The sequence below is a fragment of the Xiphophorus maculatus genome, chromosome 6 (assembly GCF_002775205.1).
Source record: "Xiphophorus maculatus strain JP 163 A chromosome 6, X_maculatus-5.0-male, whole genome shotgun sequence".
Classification (NCBI taxonomy): domain Eukaryota; kingdom Metazoa; phylum Chordata; class Actinopteri; order Cyprinodontiformes; family Poeciliidae; genus Xiphophorus; species Xiphophorus maculatus.
Window position 1 is genome coordinate 2,923,274 of NC_036448.1, and position 21,532 is coordinate 2,944,805.

A 21,532-nucleotide genomic window follows, 5' to 3' on the forward strand; every position below is an offset into this window, starting at 1 on the left:
GAACGGGATGTGGCGGCGCTCACCTTGTGAATGCCAAGGCGGATGTGACGTTGGCGCGAGAAGGACCGCCAGTTTTGTTGATACAAATGCAATCATCTTTCCAGCAGACGGCTGCAAACGTTGTTATCGCTGAACATTTGCGGCTATGCCTTCGCGCTGCATCGCGGCGTTTTGCTCCAACACTCGTGAGGATGGTGTGAGCTTATTCAGGTTCCCCAAGGAGCCTGAGCTACTTTCGAAGTGGGTGAAGGAGGTCAGACGTACCCGTGAGCACTGGAAGCCCACCCCTACGTCTGTACTGTGCTCGGAACATTTTGAGTTGCACTGTTTCGACTTTGTTCCCGTATTAAAGGAGTCGCTTGGGTATTCGGTTCAGCACAAGCGCGTGCTGCTACCAACAGCTGTACCCACAGTGTTCCCCAGTGGCACAGCTGGAGCCACACCGAGCAGCGGTCAGCATGGCCAGGGAGCCAGTGCCATGGCTGGTCCGGCGAGCACGACCACATCCCGCTGGATATCCCAACCCGCCCTTCGGTCTTGCATAGTCAAGCTAAAGAGGACGCAGGTAAGATCCGAGATCATGTGTATTTAAGTAATGTAAACATGACAATTATTTATTCGATCTTAGAATCATACCAGAATTAGATAAGATAAATCTTTATTGTCATTGTCACAAGAACAACGAAATTCAAAAGGTGCCATCAGTCGGTGCACATGCCCAAAAACAAAAAATAACTGTCTCACAATTCACACACAACACAAGAATCAACAAACTGGCAAAAAAAAAAAAAAAACCCCACTAAATAAGAACAGCCACATTCTCACATACATCATTTATGATGATTAATGGTTGTTTTTGATTGCATTTAGTTTTGTTATTGCTATCGGGTAGAAAATGGTAAAAATATTGAAGGTAATCACATTTCCCTTGTCTAGAGTATCACTTCGTTCTATGTATTTAATGAAATAACTGCTGATTTATAGTTGTTAGCTGTGTGTGTATACACACACACACACCCAGACGGGGCTATCTATTGATTAAAAATATCAACACCTTCCTAAAATAATGGCCTAAGTCAATTTTTGCCAATTTGTCATGTCAAATCATGACCAATTGGTCATAACCTTCATGACGTTGAAAACGTTAATGACAAGACAATCATCAACGTTTTCAGCTGCTTCCATCATGGGTGTAGGCCGGTCAAACATCCGCAAATTGTTCATCACAATATGGCTGTCGGATTTTTCAACCTCTGACCTAGCTGGTGCCGCGGCTCTTTTTTAAATGAAGGATATTTGCATGACGGCCCTGTGCCGAAAAACACCAAAAGAAGAAATGGCGCTGGAAGTGTCAATAATACCATGCCTCGGACAACTGAAGAAACATAAGATAAGATAAGATAAGATAAATCTTTATTGTCATTGTCACAAGAACAACGAAATTCAAAAGGTGCACATGCCCAAAAACAAAAAATAACTGTCTCACAATTCACACACAACGCAAGAATCAACAAACAACTGGCAAAAAAACCCCCACTAAATAAGATCAGCCACATTCTCACATACATCATTTATGATGATTAGTGGTTGTTTTTGATTGCATTTAGTTTTGTTATTGCTATCGGGTAGAAACTGATCAAGTGAAGCTCAACTGCAGAACTTTCCAATCTATTAGCATGATCAATGAATAGCAAATCTTTCAGGGCTTCTACAAGTCAGATATAAAGCAGTTTATTAAAGTAAGCAGAGAAGAATGTTGCTTAATTTAAAACACTACATACTGTATAGGGCAGAGAGAGATTCAGCCTCCTGTTGCATGTCCTGAGTGGCTGGGATATGTGTAAGAGGTGGAGGAGCATCTAACTGCCACTGACTGCCTTCCAGAGGCAATGGTTTTCTGTAAAAATAAGGTTCAGGAAAATAAAACAGGATAATTTCCCCCAGAAAGTGGACAATAAAACTCTAATTGTGCAGTGGATCTCTAAATACTTACACCTTGTGTACAGTGGGCCTCTCAAAAAACAGACTGTCCAAGGACAGCGTGCAGTCATCTGCATCAAACATCACTCTGGGTAATGCAGACTGTCTTTTAAATGTGAACCACAGCAAGTTATTCAGTCAGCCTGAATACTGGTGACAGAGGTTTGGCTATAAAAAAAATAGGAACAGGAAAAGTTTCCATGCCACAGACTGACAAACATTTCTTTTATCCTTAAATGTAGACCAAGGTCCTTTTTTATGGTTTATTAGAAGCTTATATATAGATAAGTTTTAAAGCATCAAATAATAAGTTACCATTATGTTCTGGTGCTATTCACTTAAAAGATCCAATACATTTTTGAATAGTTTAATATGAAATAAATCATATAAAGTAATAAAACTTCTAAAAAAAATATTAGCCACCTATTTGAAAAGTGCTCCATTGTGACAACAGGCAATGTTTTTTTTATTCAATCAATTAATAATAATTTAATTTATATACATTTAAGCCCAAAATGATCAGATTTAGATTTAAAATTGTTTGACTTCAATCAAGAAGGATAGTAAATTAATAGACTCCTTAAAAGACAATAAAACAATATAAAAAATTATTACGAAGGTTAAAAATATATATCTGTTTTATCTACATTTTATTTAAAAAATGGAATGTCAAAAATTATACCTATCATTAAAGGAAAATTTTTATTAGTGTTACAGCCAACAAAACCTTCTTATAATTACTGTCCTTCCTTGCATGTTTCCACTTTAATGTTATGCTTAGATTTAGCATTAAATTATGAGCTATTAATGCACTTCATATAATTCAACAAGCAAAAATAAAATCCAGCTTATATAAGTCACAAAAGTCATGTTAATATTTAGTGTAAAAAGCTCAAATTGATCTTCTTGAAACCCCAATTTAAACATTCATATATACATATAATTAGTATTGTATATGTAAATCTGTATTCGCAGAATCGAGGTACATCAAAGATTTAAAATTAAATGGTTTAACATTGCTAAAAAAAGTATAACATTCAGTAGAATCAGCACTCAAAATATTAGTAGAGTTTCACTTGAGCATATGCTTAAAAATAAAAACAAATTCACTTTTTTGTCAAAACTTTAATAATTATTGTGGTAAAATTAAAGCAACAAGTGTAATAACTTTTGCTTCTTTTTTTTTTTTTTTTTTTACATAGAAGCGATTAAACAATCTTTTATTCAAAAATGTTTTGATTGTAAAGGAATTCACTTTTTTAGCATCTTGTGGCCTGCTATCAGGGTGAATCTGCTTGGAAGCCTAGACCTGGGCATGTTTTCAGTCGTTTTTATAAAAGTTTAAACATATAGATTATTTTTTTTTATATAGTGGATTGATTGACTTCTAATTTTTTAAGACCTCCGTAAAGCCCTTACCAGATTCACAAACTACTACAGTTATCTTTGTGGAGGCCTCAGGTAGCTCTTTGGATTGTAACATTCTTACTTTACAGAGAGAAGCACAAAACTAAATGCCTGAGGGAAAAACGAAGTAAACGTTCTTAAAAATGCTAAGTAACCATAACCATGTTGTCACCATGTACACAATGCATAGACTGTGTGAGCTTTTTGCTATTTTAAGTTGTGATAACTGCTAGCTTGTTCTAATTTATGCCATATTTTAAAAAAGATTTTATAAACTATTGTCTTTGGCTTGGCTATATTGTAGGCAATTGTATACAAGCATTGCTAAAACTGATATTAAATAGATCCAATATGTTAAAAATAACAGTAAATACCCCTTTATGATACTTTTTATGAGGTATCCTAATTTTTTCATGACCTTAGGCTCTGTGACCAGATAACCTACAATTAGCAAAGCAAGCTAACACGATTTTAACAATATATTTCTCTGATTTATACTTCAAAACACTGAAGCAGCATGTTCTGTTAAGGACTACGTAATAATGTTTGTGTGAACAATTTAGTGACACACAAAAAATTATTTTTACCACAACTATCATAATTCTTTTATGCCAGGCAGCCATATTGGATTTTTGTGTAATGGTTAAACCTTACATTTTCAGGCCCCTTCTATTTTTTTTTTCTAAAATAAAAAGTAATGGCCTTTAACATCTGATTAAAATTAAAACATGTCCTTCAATCAATCAAGTAATGTCAATAGAAAACTATATGTTTTTATTTTTTGATTTAAAACAGAATGAAAAAGTCATGTTGAACAGTTTTAATATGTCTACAAAGACGACGGAAAGGCAAGCTTGGCATTACCGTGGCCGTATTTGTTGTACTGTTATAAGTTTGAGAGCGACTGTACAAGATGGTGTTTATACGGCTTTTAGCTCCAATTAAAAATTTTAATAAGTATTACATTTACTATTTAATAAAACTATTATCAGTTTAGAAGCTGTCAAAGTGCGTCACGCGGCACTGCTAGCTTAGGTTAGCTAATGACCGATAACAGTCTACGATGACGCTATAATGTTGGTTTACCTACAGTGAATAACGACATAACTCATTCTAAATAATCTTTGTATACATACCTGTAACAATAAACATATACGTCCATATTTATTCCAACATTGTTAGGCACGTCTGGAGCATGAGCCTGGACCCTCTCTATCAGTATTACTCTACAGCAGCTGAAGGTTGAACTCATATAACGCAGTAGCTATTCCATTTGCATGTTTGTGTTTTTGACAGGTCTTATGTTCGGATGTTCAGATCTGCGCTACACGTGAGAACTGTGAAACAGGTCGGCCTGTGAACTGCTGGGATGCTTTTAACGGAGTGTGTAAAGGCGTTTTTCTTAATAAAGAACGCTAGACAGAGGACTGGACAGGAAAATTGCCGGTCACAAAAACAACAAAGGCCAAAGAAAAGACAACCTTGGGCAGATGGTGGTAACATATCAACTCTCCTGTTGGAAGATGATTCCCGTCTTTGCCTTATTGGCAGCTGTGAACAGGGAAATGTCTGAGTCGCAAATGTCCAACCCAGACAGAAAAGGGATGTTTAATCTGTCAAATAGAATCAAACGATGTTTAACCGCCATCACCTAAAAAAAAAAAAAATCTGCCACCCAAAAGAGATGGTCATTAACTCAGGTTTTTATGCCTCCTATCTGGACTGAACCATTACAATGTCTTTCGGGGGAGCATGGCGCCGCCGCGTCACAATACGTGACGAAATTATCCACGACACTAACGCTAAGGAATTTGTCGGCTTTTGCGTTTTTATAAAGTAGTCCCACCATCTGACTCGGTTATTTGAGCACTTAGTGTTTCTGTAGACCGGACGAGTGGATACCCTTACAAAAGAAATGACCCGGCCCACACCAGACCACCACGGAAAATGGCGACTGTGAAATAGATGGAAGACGAAAGTAAGAAATCATTAAATGCAGCGTTTCGGTAGTCTTCAGCTGTCATCCAAGCCGCTCAGAGGTAATGCTTGTTTGTTTATTATCGTGTTATTCGTGTTTCATTAGCAACCATCGAGGGGGTGATTGTCATTAGCCACAGTTTAGCCTGAGGAATAGGTTTTGGTGTGGAACAGCCTTAATGGAATGGTCTGCAGCTCCTGCAAGCAGCATCCAACAACACAGCGTGACACAACTGTCAAGGAAATGCTCTTATACCGCAACTAAACAGGGCTGTTGGAGCTCCGATTGATTCTGGAAGTAGATACATTTAGTCATACATCGCAGCTGTCGTTGGTAGCATGATACTGAACTCCTGTACTGAAAGTTTCAGCTCTGTGCAAAATCCACCACCGCCTCATCAAAAGCCCTTTGCCATGTCCATCGGTTTGAACATTCAGTACTGCTGTGTAAATGTGACAAACACCTTCATCTGCCAAAATCCTACTGAGTTGGTATGACACTTTTATTGCCCTTCATATGCTAGAGCTCTCACTCCCTCGACCTTGTAGTTTCATAAACAGCCACAATTAACCATTGAACTCAATTATGATTTGCGTTTAGCTTTATACGCTGTAAATGGTTATTAGACTAACTTGTCCTATAGCTGACTTGCATATAACAGCAGATTTGATGAAATAACATTATTTAGCAGCATGAAAAATATACCTAAAAAAAATCAAGATTATTTGTAACTTGTTTGTTTGTCTGAAAGCAAAATGTTTACTAAAACAAAGAAATGCAGAAAACATACATAAAAAAAAATGTTAATCAAAATTGCGAACTCATAACTATTATTATCGTAGTTAGCATTAGGGATGCACCGATTGCAGTTTTTTGACCGATCGCTGATTCTGATTTTGGCCGATATCAATTTTTTTTGTCTGAAGCTTAACAGCACGAAAGTCGCTGAGTTGGTAAGATTGGATATTGTTAACTGTAAATGTGCCGACATGAGCTGGTGGCCTGGTCTGTCAGTCAAACCTTTCTCACAGCAGAGCAGAAGAGGACAGTGTTTGAGTTTTACACCTTTGCAGAGGTGGATAAGATTAGTGGATGAGATCGACTTCATATGTAACCATTGCCAATCACTGATATCTCAAAATTAAGGAAATCAGTGCCGGTGAATTTTGAATGAATTTTAACGCGACACAACCTAAAATCATTGGAGTTAACTCTAGTGGCTGCTTTGATAATAGCGTCCTCTTGACTAAAGAGTAATAAGAAATCATGCAGTTTTTATCCTGGTTTGCCCTGACTCAAAAATTCAATCTTTATCCAAAATTGGAAAGAACATAATCCTTAATTGTCACTTGTTTGGGGTAATAACAACACTTGTTATTCTGAAAGCTATATTACTATGAGAAGAAAACTTGTCAAGCTATTTTCATAACTAGAGGAACAACAGATGAAAGAAGCTATTTAAAAGAAAATTCCCTTCTGCAATATATTGAAACATGTATGCGGTTCAACTTAGGCTACGTGGGAGCGAGAGAGAGCAAGACTTTCAACACATAGCTAATCACATTAATGTCGCTTAATTTGATCTTTTTACATTTTATTCTTCTGTCATGGACATGCTGGTTTTGGAAATGTTGCCAGCCTTTTTGAAATTTCAAAGGCAACACATACCAGAAGAGCTTTGTGTCTTTTGGTGTGCAACAATTAACGCTTCCGGCAAACATTGCATTCATCATGCTAAATTGCACAAAGAAAGCATATTGTTATTATTACATGATTATAATATATCTGTGGATTATAATCAAATCCAGTTAACTATGCTAGCATATGGCATACTTTACAATAAGCTATGCCATTGTAGCTTATTGTAAGCTACAATGGCTTACATTGAAGTAATAGATTACTTATTACTCTAAAATTATGTTATAATACCATAAAATGTTCAGTATATAAATCTATTTAACTCCACCTGGAAACTACATTACTAGGAAATATCTTTTTTACAATTGTCATTATACTAAATTTAGATTCTTTTCAACCTCAATAATAAGCATTTCTTGTCCATTTCAAACTACTCTCCCACTAGAAACAGCCCTATAATGCAACCATAGAGCGAGATGTACTAAAACAGCAGCAACAGAATTACAAAAACTGGACACTGGTAACAATTAATGGTACTGTACCATAAAATCTTTACTGTGTTCCTTCATATCTTCATTTAAAGTATCCAATTGCCCAAAATATTTACTGCTGTTTTTGCTATTGATCAGATGTCAAATTTGAGTTTATTTGAACCTTCCACCTTTAAAGTTGCAAAACATACACAGAATTTACCATTTTTACAATCATACCAAAATTGTACATATTTATTAACACTGGAATTACTCATTTCCATTCCTTAGTGTCCTAGTGTCACTAAAAAGCTTCAAACTCCAAATTAGAAATGGGCGAGTCAAGATTCAGTTCACATACAATGATGAGCCAGATGGGCTACAATGCAACATGTCCCTAACACACGCAAATGACCTCCCCGCACCCAATAAAAAGAGAAAACAATAGCATACTGATAGCTCAGGGGAAAAACACCACATCAGGAAATGCGCAGTTATTTTGACACAAAATTCCGTGGCAGTGTGTGTCACTTGTTAGAGCTGTCCTACTTGCTCCTGATGCTGCCACTTGGTTGGGGTGTTGCTGTAGAATGTGGGGATCACACTCTCCATGTCCTTAAGAAGGGATGTCATATCCAAGAAATTGAGGTAGCCCAAAAGCCTAGATTCTTAACTACTGTGGATGGTCACTGACCCTTGGTGGTAAAAGCTACAATGAACCTTTGAATTGACTTGCCTTTTCCAAAGTACGTGGGAACTTTGACACACTGCAGTTGGAAGTATGTTTGGTATTATGTCATATCAACCACCCAAAGACATTTAAAGGACTGCTTAGACAACTGGAACAGCTTCATTACCAGTTACTAGTAACAGACTTTTAAAGCAAAATACTAGTTAAATATCATGTGCTACTCCTCAGCTATTTTTTTTGTTATCTACATTTCTGTTTCTTGGGAAGGGGAGCACTTGCCTTTGGTTCCTTTCTGGAATAGTACCCAGCAGTCTGCAGACAATGGACTTGCTTCGCCTTCCTGACTGTTATAGTCAGGAAGGCCCTTGACTTGCGCTACCATGACGCGCTATTGTACAATATTGATTGATAACCATTTTAAGTTCTACAAAACACATTCTTGGGCAAAAAAAAAAGAATTCAAGGCAGGAATTCTTTTTGACACTACTGATAGTGGAAATTACTTATAATTATATAAATAAAATAGCATATCTGGGGGGGTCTAGGGGTTAGTGTACAGTCAGACCACTTCCCCCTTCTTCTCTAATGGTACGCTAACCCCCTGGCCCCAGTGCCCCATCCTCCTCCGCACTCTAACGATACGCTAGCCCCCCCCTCAACTTCTCTCCTTCGTTCCCCCTTCCCCTCCTTCTTCGCCTCCTACCTCCTCTCTTCTAACGATACGCTAGCTCCCCCTCACCTTCTCTCCTTCTTCTTCAACCCCCCACTCCATTCCCTCAGCCCCCTATTTTCGCTCTTTGGTACGTTTAACCCCCCCTTGCTTCACTGTAGCAGCGGACAAAAATGACTAAAAGTTTATGGTATTCTCAAATCCAAACTTAGCAGCACTCTTACAACCATAATCATCCACTCCCGTAAATTGTGTTGAAGTTCTGCTGAAGAAATATATCCAGTTTTGACACGTTCTGACAACGTGTCTCTCCGTGGCTGTCCGTTGGTGAGAAAAAGTCCTGTAAACACCGTTAAGCATGAGGGCGCACAGAGCCTGACTTTGATGTACCAAAGGCGCACAGATTACGCGTGGTTACGCATGCAGTTGGTGGATTCATGTCAAAACAAACCCCAAAATGCCTTATATCCTTGTGACAGGACGCGTGTTGGCTACACATCGGTGGCTTTAGATTTAGTCTCAGAGTTGACCAGTCAGAAATATTTCAGAAAGAATAGAGGCATGTCAAAATGAACTCAAGTCGCTCTGGATATTATTGGATCGGAAGAAGCCATTTCAGAACATTTTTGGTCGAATGCGGTGTCAATCAAAAGAGGGGGCTCTAGGCTGCCCAATAAAAGCGTCATAATGGACACCGGCAGAGTTTAAACCCTTAAGTCTCAGCCCTGGAAAATACAATGGAAAAACGGCACGCTGGCGTTCCGGTGCGGGATAAGAGGTTAAGGTATATGTAGTTCTGCATACTGTATATCCATTGTTCTTATTAACATAAAACAGTCTGTAGAGATTTAACCGTTTTCTCCAGTTAGGAAAAAGTACACACATTTTGCTGTTATTTGAAAAGTAATGCAGAGGCATTGATAGCAGTGTAAAATGTAGATTAACTGCAACTCATTTCTATTACAGTATATTTACCAATATCATGGCATGGTTTTCGTATATTGTTGAGCCCTAGTAAACATCAGATCATTTTTGTTTAAACTCTTTGAAAATTGATCCTGGAATGACTATTTCAAGTTTCAACCATCCCCAATTCCTGCATGGTATGCCACACATTTGACAATGTACACCTTTGGTGGCAAAAGATTGCATGACAATGCATCACGTTGATAGTTGTTCAACCTACTTGTAGTTATCTTATGACTTTATTTTTTTCTCGTTGGGTGGTGATCACAGAATCTTGAGCATTCCATAGCCTGAAATCCCTGGTCATCAACTTTTACAGCAGAACGTTTACCTTCTGCTGAAAAAGTTGCGGTGCACTTTGCAATTGACTTTTTTTTTCTGAGTTGGGTGGAAACTTTAACTTGCTTACTTGATGATTCTATGCTGAGAGTGGTAGTTATGATAAAGGTTGCAGTGTTTTAAAAAAATTCAGCTATTTTTCACAGCCTATATATTGGGCCTCTTGTCCAAGGTATTTTCTTTAAGGTGCAGAGGGTACTGCCAGTACCCATGTGACTGTATGCGATCACCCTAAACTGTTTGTGACTGGCCTCACAATTGCATGCTTTCAGGTTCTGTTTTTGCGTTGTTAAAATTAAGTTATCAATTACAATAAACCCCTACCTCTTTGTGGTTGAGTATTTACAAATGTACATATCTGCACATTTTTCTGGAACTTGGCTCCAAATTGTTCACGGAAACCTGCCTAAGGGGGGATTGTTTCATAGAGCATATCTCAACTATTCATAATAAAATTAAAATGCTGATTTTCATGCATGCGTTATTGGCTGTCATTTGCACAGTAGCCAGTCCAGAAGCATGATTTGTGTTTCTTGTCACTGATTGTCAAGAATCAGTGACAATTCTTTCAGGTGTCACTGATTCAAGGATTCAAGGAATCAGTGACACCACCTATTTGGGGTTACCGAACCCCAAATAGGTGGGGATTCACTGTAATTTTAATTTCTGTTCATTAAAAAATAATTGACTGATTTGTTCCTGTTTGCGTGCAAATGTTAACGAGTTTACCTGAAATTCAAAAATGTATTTCATCTACCTGTTGTTATGGTAATCTGAATAGGCTTTTGTTTGGTCTTCCAGGTCATGGCCATGGAGGTGTCATGTCTGACAGGTGTTGATGAAGATGAAAAAGATGCTGATTCTGAAATTCAGTCCCTCATGCTGCTGCAACCTGTGAAAATGGCACAAGATTCGGTGTCTTGCACCGATTCGTTTGACACGCCATCTTTGCATCAAAACAATGTCCTAGATGTTCTGTCCAGCTCAGATATGTTGTCTCCAATTGGTTTGGCGAATGGACCCTCTTTGCATCAGGCTACTCAAGCTCATGAACTTCACTGCATTAGCTCCGAAAAAGACGAGGAAAAGAGCATCACCCAGCTAAAGACTGTGCAGGAAATAGACAGTCCTGGAATTTGGGGATTTGACACAGAATCAGCAGAGAATTCATTGGACGATTTCAGCAGTGCCAGTGACCTCAACTGGGACCCTCACAAAGAGTTTATGCAGTTTCTTTTGGAGAACCACAATGATTCCCCTGCAGAGGAGCCAAAAGAGGAAGTTGGTCTTGCCAACAGTCAAAGGAGAAGGAAGCGAAAGATGGACATGGTGGTAATGGTGGATCCTTCAGAAGATCTATACCCGGATCTAAGCCCCAAAACATCTGAGAAATCGTCTGATGCTGAAGGCTACGTAGACTCCGGTCTTGTTAGAGACATCACTAAACCACAGAAGCTCTCCACACCACAGTCATCTACAGCAGATATAGTTCCTAAGTACCCAAACGGAACAGTAAAGGTCATTAAGCAAATTCTGTACAAAACACCTACAAGAAGTTCCCATGGGAATATCATAAATGATAAACATTCAACACTAAAAGGGCGGCTGAAAGTAAATTCTCATTCACAGGGGAGGCCATTGCCTTTCCCTTGCTCAAAATGCAATCTGGTGTTCAAGAAGGAACATCGCTTGTTTAATCATATGAAGTCTCACAATGACCCTCCTAGTTATCCAGCAAAGCCCTTTATATGCAGAGAATGTGGCAAATGTTTCAAACAAAGCAATTCACTAATTGACCACATGTCCACCCATGAGAAGAAAACGAGGCTCATGGAAGAAGAAAAAGACGTGATTGACAAGAAAAAAGAAGACGCAAAGTTATTCTGCCCTCAGTGTCCGTTCGGTACAAGCTGCCCAGACTCTTTTGTTCAGCACGCAAAAACTCATGAAAAAGACAAAAGAAGGTTTAAATGTGACAAATGCAGTTACAGAGCCGTGACTGACCATGATCTTAGGAGACATAGCGTTATGCACCACACGGTTATTAGAGTTAGAAAAAGAGTGCGGAGGGATGATAATGATATGTACCCTTGCGAAATTTGTTCCTATAAAGCTTTTGGCAAGCAAGTGTTTGTGAATCACTTAATCCTTCGTCATCAAATGTCTTTTGAGGAATACACAAGAGCACACAAAGAGGAGACAAATGCACAACAGTCCAGGGAACGCAAGCCACCTGGGCGTAAAACTCAATTCGAAGATGCAGATTTTACGTCAAAAATATCAGTTGAAGACGTACCCGACGAGTTCGGTGGAATTTCTGACTTGTTCAAAAATAGCAAGTTTAAGCGAGATCCCAAGTCTCAATTGACAGAATCAAAGCTTGACAAATCGATTAATGTTCTCTTGTCTCGTCAGAACCATAGAAAGACGGGCATCGAGCAAAAGGATGAAAGCAATAACTCTAGCACAAATGATTATGATTCCAGAAAGGACAAAGACGGTTGTGACGAGTCACAAGAAATGACGTCGGTCAAGGTTGAAGAGAATGCTGGACCACAACATAGTCCTAACTTTAACCTGGAGCACTCACCAATCAAAAAGTCTCAGTCTAAACGAAAAATGTCCACCCCATATCGCAACACCTCCGACCAAGACTCATGTTTCATTTTACCAAAACCTTCGCCTAGCCCTAAGAAAGTTAGTTCAGAAGATGTGTCAGACTCTGATGAAAAGGACATTTTCCCGGTCAAAGAGTCTGAAGCCAACGGTAATCATTTTAGCGATGTGATCAAAAAAGAAAAGAAACACATAATATACACATACAGTAGGAGGATGTCCATGAGAGGTGCTCTACAGGCATCGAAAAAGCTGTTTGAGAAAATCAAGACTGAAGAACAGGAACAGAATGAGGTTGAAATCAAAGAAGAATGCATTGAAACTGAGGTATTTCAAGAAACATTCGAGGCCCACCAAATCCCATTGGGGGAATCCCCCTCAGACGATTTGTCAGAGGCAGAAATGGACACTAAGAAGTGTCCGTACTGTCCTGCTGTTTTCGAGTCAGGAATTGGACTGTCCAATCATGTGCGTGGACATCTTCACAGGGTTAGAGTTAGCTATGATTCACAGCATGGTGGGTCTCCACAGGAGGTGGGTTATCAGGACAAAAGACCACGAATCCGGCGGAAGAATTCAACATTACGGCGACTGAAAAAAGGTATTATTTGTGCATGTCTTTTTATTAAATAAAAAAAAAAAAATGAAGTCAATTTGTTCTAACAAGTAACTGCAGTAAGAGAGACATAGTAATCGAAAAGGCAAAGAAGGACTGTTCGATTTCAAATTTAGTGGAATTTTACAACAATTTGCTGCTAACAAGGTATACTTTCATGTGAAAGCTAGTGATAAACTTGGATAAATTAAAAGAAAAAATAGAACTCTGCCGTGTTTATTTCTTGACTGACCTCCAACTAGCATTGTCCTTTAGCCAATGTTGAGATCTTACCCTGAGAACAAATGAATCTTACACTTTACCAAAGCCTAGCTCTGTTGGGAGCAGCTAGCATGTCTACCAACAGAAAAACGTGACGTGACATCATCATTTCCTGTAAACAAAAAAAGTTCAGTTTTTGTGGTTATGTTTTATTCATGCATTTGGATGTGCGATGAAAGTACTTGGTCACGTATTTTTAAAGTTTTTATTGGCTGTAGTGACCTTTAATTTGAAAACATTCCAACAGGAAAGTGGATAATGAAAGAGGGGAAAGACATGCGGCAAATGTCAACCGGGCAGGGATTCGAGCCTGTCCTCAACGCGGCCAACAATCGCTTTATGTGGGTTGTGCTTTGCCCCTGCGCCTCCACAGCACCCCTGGTCACCGTTTGTTTAGTTTTCTACGCAGGCCAAAGAGTTTGTACTAAATTATTTCATGCATTTGTTTCCAGCTTAAGGAATAAGTTAAGCTGGAAAGTTAAGTTATTAACTTCAAGTTCGAGATGGCTTGGACTGATAGCATTCCGTCAGTCCAAGGCGGAATGCCACCGTCTTGGACTGTCATCATAGATGGGTTATGGTATCTTTGATGAGCCATGATTAGTGATTAGAGGCAATATTCAAAGCTGTCTTGGTGGTGCAGGTGGAAAAGTCAATGAATAATTCTACCATCAGTCAATACAGGACTGGATTCAACTGGGTTCTGAAGAAGACATTGTGTTCTTGTGGAATCATTAAGGCTTTCTCTAGCTAGCAGAGCCATTTTATTCTCTCCAGAAAGTTACCTAGAACCCACATATCATAGTCAAAGTCTTACTATAGTGCATCTGTAGTAAATGCAAAATTTCTATTCTTAGCACATGCTAGTAGCAGTATCCAAGCCATAATGTTAAGATAATGTTTTCACATTTACCTTCTTTTCTCCCTACAGCACTACAGGACGATTCAGATTCGGAAACTGTGAGGACCATTCACTCTTGTCCATTATGTGGGGACTCATTTGACAACAGAACTGGACAGTCCAACCACATACGAGGTCATCTGAAAAAGCTCGGAAGGAACTTTTCTACAAAGACCAAATCCCCGTTAATTTTGCTCCGTGAGCTGATGCGCGACAAGAAGGAGTGCCAGCGGGCCTTTCAGATTCTGGGAAAAAGACGAAACCATTTCCAGTACGGTGCTTTGCCAAAGCTGCCCATCGTCAATCGCTTCGCCTCTTCTCAGATGGGATTCCCAAAAAGTCACTCGGTTCCAAACCATTGCACTGATGCCAAACCACTGATGCCCTTTTCTTTAGCAGAGGGCAAATCTGAAAGCGGGCAACTAGAAAAGCTGGATGTTAAGACGTCCCTCTCAGGCACGACCGCCCTGATTGGGATCCTGAAGAAGAGGAAGTGTCAGGAAGATGCAAGACAAAAGGGATCCTCTCAGATGTCAAGAAACGGTTTACCAGTTTCGTCGAATCCTGAGGAAAGTTCAGGATCAAAAGTTGTATCTTCACTGCCAAACTCAGTACCTGGTGGTAAGTAACTCTAACAGAAGTAAATGGGTTAGAGGGACAATGAATTTATCCTTATTCAAAATGTATTATTGTAGAAGAAAAGATTTGTTAGCAATATTACCACCATTGATTATTTTTGTTGAAGTAAGGCGTCATCAACATAAAGGAGCAGTTTTCTGAGCATTGATCATCAGAATGGGATCAAAACATCTTTATATTCCAATCGAAATGTATTTATTTAAAAGGGACATGCACATTAACAGGTGATGTAAATATGCTGACTTTAGCAAGACTGCTAATTTTCATGTGCATTAGCAGATAACCCAAGTAAATGGGTTAAAGAGAGTAAAATCTCCCATGTTTAATAATTAGCACAATACAGGTAATATGTAAATCCAGTTCAAATCTGAATCCATGTTATTCTCAAAGAATGTTTAAAGCACTGTTACAACACTGAAACAGATCAAAGACACAAATAAAAGAAAACAATGAAAGCTAAATGAAATGTACCACAGCCTGTAGTAAAATAGAAACAAACGAATCATGTCGCTCTTCAAAAGCCACTGAAATGAGTGTTTTTAAGAGAGACTTGAAAACATCAAGAGAAGAATTACCTGTTTAATATGTAATGGCAGCTTGTTTTTGTAGTTTTGGAGCTTCAGCCTAGTTTTAGCCACCAGAAGCTGATTCTTAGGGCCTGTGGTGAAACATAAGGCTGAAGCAGGTCAGAGAGGCACAGAGGAGCTCTGATGTATGTTAAAGTGTCATGTTCATAAAGGGGAAAAATCAGGTCAATATGTCCTTATGTGGAATCATCTAAATAGACAATCATGCAAAGATTCATAAAAAATCACAAATTCTCAACATTCGAAACAACAAAAAACAAATTTACTAGCATGGTTTCTTTAGTAGTATGACCCGCTTTAGCTGGGGGAAGGGAGAGGTTATATTACACCACCTGGAAGTCGTAAAAGGATTGTTTTTTTAAAGCCTGAAAACAGAATATAGAATAACTTTTACATTCAGTTGTAACGTTACAAATTGCCCCAAACGAATCAAGAATGTTCAGAATTATTCCAGATATCTCAAGCTCGATTGTTTATTGTTTATTCAAGACTAAAACAATACATAAAGTTGGAGACAGAAATGTGAAAAATGTAAAAACAAATTGAATCAAGTTCAAACACTACAACCTCTATGTGTTCTACCAGAAAATATAGACAACTCTACTGCAGTGACTTACTAGCCAGGTCATGTGTTGTCCTTTTGGCCAAAATGTTCAGCTTATGTAACAACTGCATCAAATGCTTGGAGGTCTGCAAGGACACAGACCAGGTTCTCCACTGACCAGAGGATTCAGCCTCCAGAGCCGTTACTGTTGCTGCACCAAAAAACCCCAAAACACATTGAAATGATCAATTTTAGTGTGGTGGATTCCAAATTAAAAGCACTGTTAAATAGCAGATGGTTTGTTTCCAGTGATTCTCATGCATGTCTGGCCACTGAAGTGTGAAACACACACCACCCTTTATTCAACCAAACCGGTGTTTGTCATAGCGGCTGTGCTGGTTGCGGAGGGACAGAGGGAAGAAGTTTTCTTCTTCTTTTTTTTCTTCCAGGCTTTCAGTGTGACCTAAGGTCAAATATATCAGGCTGTCAAAAGAAAACCATTACATTAAATTTACCAGAGACGGTAAAGAGTAAACAAAAGTAAAAGAGGATTTGGAGAATTTAGACTTGTTTGCCAAGTTTTCCTGAACAAATGGTCCTGAAGCCATCCACTTCTTTTTCAATAAACATGCACTATTCTACAGGCATACAGTGTTATTGCCGTCAAGTCAAAGGCAATAACACTTTAACTGTCTTTAAAAGTGTTTGTATGAACTGCTATTAATATTTTTGAATTGAGAGGGATTGAAGCTGAGGTGTGTAACATTTTATAACAATTTTTTTAACATATTTGTTAAAGCTATCAGTATTTTGTGACAATATGAGACGGATAAACTGTGGAGAAAAAAAAACTATCTCCTACTCCAACAACCAATCAGAAAGCGGAGGAGGGGCTTACTGCTGTCAATCAACTTCATGTATCATGGCAGAGAAACAACTCACCGTTCCAGGAAAACTGTTTCTCCACCGCCACTAGTGGCCATGCTAATTAGTCTTAGCATTCATGGCAGGTTGTGGTTTGATGAACTAGCTGTATGCTAGCAGAGAGCAAGGCATAGGATGTGGAGCAGTGCTTACACAAACATGATTGACAGCGCTAAGACCCTACTCCTGGCTGTGATTGGTTGTGTCTGACCGAGCGAAGTATTGACGTTCACATATAGAGAAGGCAGAGGAGGTGGATTCTTTTTTTTTTTTACAGATTATTTGTCTCACACTGTCCTATCACACAAAATATTGACAGATTTAGCAAATATTAAAAAAAAAAAAAAAAGTTATGTGCCACAACTTTAAGTGTCAAACATCCACTTTTGACTTGATTCCCTTTGACTAGATCAGATATTCACTGCTCATAACCATTTCAATTCCCTCCCTACAGAGGCCATGGAGAACCAACAAATGGACTATAATTTAACTTTTAAATCATAAAGTGTTGCAAAGTGTTAAATACTGATGATTTTGTCTTTTCTTTCTTAAACCAGTTAATTGAACTTATTTTCTACTACACCACGGTACGGTGTCGTCAGCATAAAGTAGTAGAATGAGATGGAAACCTCCACAAACCATGTTTTAAAAATGTTCAACAATGTTTTGCTTGTCATCTGTGTCTTTTTACAGAAAAGGGTGAATTCAATAGGAAAGTGTGCATCCACTGTAATGCAACTTTCCATAGTGGAGTTAGCCTGTCCAATCACCTTCGGGCTTTTGCAAAAAGACAACAGATTGCCTTACTGGAAGGGACCAGTAAGTTCAGTTTTAAACCTGACTTCATTTACATTTCTAACTAACTTCTTGTGTGTCCTCCTCACCCAATAAGTCATCTTTGCACATTTTGAATCTATCTGTATTTGATCCTCACCCCAACAATGTTTAAAAAATAGTATACACCACAAACTCAGCAATATCAGTTTCTAAATACTTTTAGCTGTTTTTTATTTTTTAGAAAACAGCAGTGGTGGGTCCCAAAATGCTAATCATAAACATTAGTTCCGCTAATGCTAAAGTGCTGCACCATTGTGGCATTTAGCTGAACCCTACGTTAAAGCGCTAACCTCAGTTCAAGGTATATCTTCCTTTGAAAGGCTACGACCCTTGAAGAATTCTTACCAACACAGATGTAAAACTTTTTTCAACTGAAAGTTTACAAAGCAGCCAGGTAAGTTGGCACTTTAGAATTTATTTATTTAATTTAGAAAAACCTCAGGCGCTGAAGTTAGCAAAAGCGCTAAACAAAAAAAATGAGCGGAACTGGAAAACGGAGTTCACTTTTAGTCCAGTAGGAGATCAGTCCACAGTTATGACTTTTTTTTACCTTCATTTTTCAATCTGACATGACACAGCCAGATAGATGAAATTGCCCCAGAGCCATACGGCTTTAAAGGTTCTGTGAAGAATGTCCTCTTGAAGTCAGAACCAGGATGTTACAAAACTCTAAAGCAAAAGAGAACCAGTCTCGCCAGTCTAGAAGTGGTGTGACAACAACTGAGGCAACTTTAGTTGACTCCATGTGAAGCCTAGCAGCAGTGTTATGAACAACCAGCAAGTATTTTGGACCTTAACTTTGCATTATTTCCAAAGTGCCAAAAACAGGAGCCACTCAAAGATCGGGCATGACTGTCTAACTTAAACTTAAGTTTAAGTAAATGTTCTTGATAGAAGATTTAAATAGCGTCACATTTCTGCCAAAAACCCAGAGGAGCAGATTAAGGAATCACAATAGTGTCACCTTCTTAAAGTAATGACATCTTTTGCTAAAAGTGGGGTTTTTTTTGCCTATAACATCTTTTAGAAAGAACAAGGTGATTATTTTTTTTATTTTCCAAAATCACTTGCAAAAAAATAAAAAAATAAATAAAAATGGCTGAGGCCATTGTTATAGAAAGGTGACGCTATATTAATTGAGAACACTCACCATCCTGAAACAAGGAGGCGGGAGCTGAGATCCAGACAGATGTGTGAGCAAACAATGTGTGAAATGAAATCAAAGCTCCACCATCTACTGATTATTATAGTGTTCATTCATAGCAAGGCTGCGCTGTAATCTGACCCGTCACTCTGTGGGTTTAACTGGACTTCTCATCTTGCAGCAATTCAGTGTAAAGCGGTCAGGACCCGTTCAAGGCCCGGTTTGAAGAAGAAGACACTGCCCTTAGCCCAGAGCCCAGAGGAGATGTACAGGCTCACCTGCCGGCAAGTTTGTTCTGCCTTTTCAAAAGCTCTGCTGTATGATGGCATATTAGGGCCATTGTTGATGGAAGAGAAGAAAAAAAACCCTCTGAAATAATTCCTGAGCTCCGAAAGTCAAAAATTTGCAAGATGAAACAGAAATTCTGAGATTAAGCTCAGAAATTTTCTTTTCTGAGCTTAATCTCAGAATTTCTTTTTTATTTTCTTTTTTAAAAAACTTGTAAATTTCGGTTTCAAAAGTTGGAAGATTTTGGACACAGAAAATTTTTAAGTGAAATTTCTGAGATTGAGCTCAAAATTTCTAAGTTGTTTCTAGCAGATTTTAAACTTTTGAAGCTCAGAAATATCCTCTTTTTTCTAGAGAATTTCTGAGCTCTCAACATTTCCTTATTTTCTTGAAAAATTCTGATATCTAAAAGTTTCCAAGTTTTTTGTAGCAAACTTTTGAAGCTCAGAAATATACTTGTTTTTTCTAGAAAATTTCATAGATCTCACAGTGTTCTTGTTTTTTAAAGCAAATTCTTTAACTTTTGGAGCTCAGAAATGTCCCATTTTATTTCTAGGAAATTTCTGAGATTAATCTAGATATTTCAAAGGTTTGTTCCAACACATTTTTGACTCTTGGAACTCAGAAATGTTCTTCTTTAGGTGATTTCTGAGATCTCCAAATTTTCCTTGTTTTTATTGCACATTTTCAGCTTTCGGAGCTCATAAATTTTCTTATTTTTTCTAGAATAATTCTGATATCAATCTCAAAATTTCCGAGATTTTTGTAGCGTCATTTTGTAGTTCAGAAATGTCTGTGGTATTTTGTAGAACATTTCTGAGATCTTGTGATTTAAGTTTTTCTAGAAAATGTTCCAATTTCTGAAGTTCAGAAATATACTTCTTTTTTGTAGAAAAACTCAGATTAATCTCAAAATTTGTTTCTTTTGGAGGAGAAATCTGCTTTTCTTTTATTTGCTACCTACAATGACCCCAACTCTCCTCCATACTCGTGGACGTTAAGCTGCTTTCTTGGGGTCAAGAGGAATTCACCGACTGCCTTATTTTCCTCTCCAAAGGTTCTGTGACCTCGTCTTCCAGGGTCCGCTGTCAGTCCAGGAGGACTGGATCAAACATTTACAGAGACACATTATGAACACTGGTGTCCCTCGCACTGGGCTCGGCATGGCTGAGGTCACCTCGCTGTCCACAAACCCCCCCACCCTGAAGACGGACGAAGACGGCTCTTCGCCGGTCGCCAACGCTGCCTCCTGAGGCCAAAGGGGACCTTTTTCTAGATTTCACTAGATTGTATGTACGTGTACATTGGATGTTTGTTCACTTACTTTTGTTTTTAAAGTCATTGAAATAATGGCCAAAAGGACAACACAAGCCCAATGTTTTAGACATTGCGCCTGTTTGAACATTTTGGACGGATGAGAAAATATTATTTTGGAATATTGTTACCTTTGTCTCTTTTTACATGGTCCATTTATGAGGAATTAAATTCCAAATGGATAAGACTCTTATTATTTTATGCAGTAATGTAGTGTTGGATCCATTTCTAAAGAAGACAACTTATACCTCAGATTTTTCATGGTTTTAGTCCGTTTTAGTCCAGATCTGGGAGCCTTCGTTGGTCCTCTTAGAAAACACTTTTTTCTTTTTTTGCAACGCAACACGACCCAGTCAACACACGTTCATCAGGCCAGAGTTTAGAGCGATGACACTTTTTTTTTTACTTCAAGTGCAAAAAAATGAGAGAAAAAAAGTCTGCAACCTTTTTTAATACGAATAAAGTGTTTTTTAAAGTTTCAGTAACTGCAATGTTTTTAACTAAATACAGTAAAATCTGAAAGTAGGCGAGGAAAAAAAAAAACGCCCTAATGCGCACAAACCACGCAGTTCATGCCCTTCTTTCATGTTACCTATATTTAATGTTTCAATATACTGTTTTGAAATAATTTAATTTGAAATGTACTATATCACAGATACAATGCGTAAACATTTGTGTTGTTCTAAATAATAATAAAAAAAAAAAACAGGAAAACTAACTGC

General features: G+C 38.2%; 1 protein-coding gene across 1 annotated transcript; it reads left to right on the plus strand.

Moving 5' to 3' along the window:
* Positions 1-5,116: 5,116 nt before the first annotated feature.
* On the plus strand, positions 5,117-21,528 carry znf644 (zinc finger protein 644). Its single transcript, XM_023334799.1, has 6 exons — positions 5,117-5,426; positions 10,941-13,356; positions 14,564-15,154; positions 17,921-18,046; positions 19,390-19,492; positions 20,554-21,528. The coding sequence occupies exons 2-6, from the start codon at positions 10,944-10,946 to the stop codon at positions 20,747-20,749; spliced, it is 3,429 nt and encodes a 1,142-aa protein (XP_023190567.1). The 5' UTR covers positions 5,117-5,426; positions 10,941-10,943; the 3' UTR covers positions 20,750-21,528.
* Positions 21,529-21,532: the final 4 nt, after the last annotated feature.

Excerpts from the sequence above, each read along its gene's own strand:
- znf644 (XM_023334799.1), top strand. The coding sequence starts at position 10,944 with ATGGCCATGGAGGTGTCATGTCTGACAGGTGTTGATGAAGATGAAAAA. Across the intron at positions 13,357-14,563 it reads ATTACGGCGACTGAAAAAAG|CACTACAGGACGATTCAGAT; the intron begins GTATTATTTGTG and ends TTCTCCCTACAG. Across the intron at positions 19,493-20,553 it reads ATGTACAGGCTCACCTGCCG|GTTCTGTGACCTCGTCTTCC; the intron begins GCAAGTTTGTTC and ends TCCTCTCCAAAG.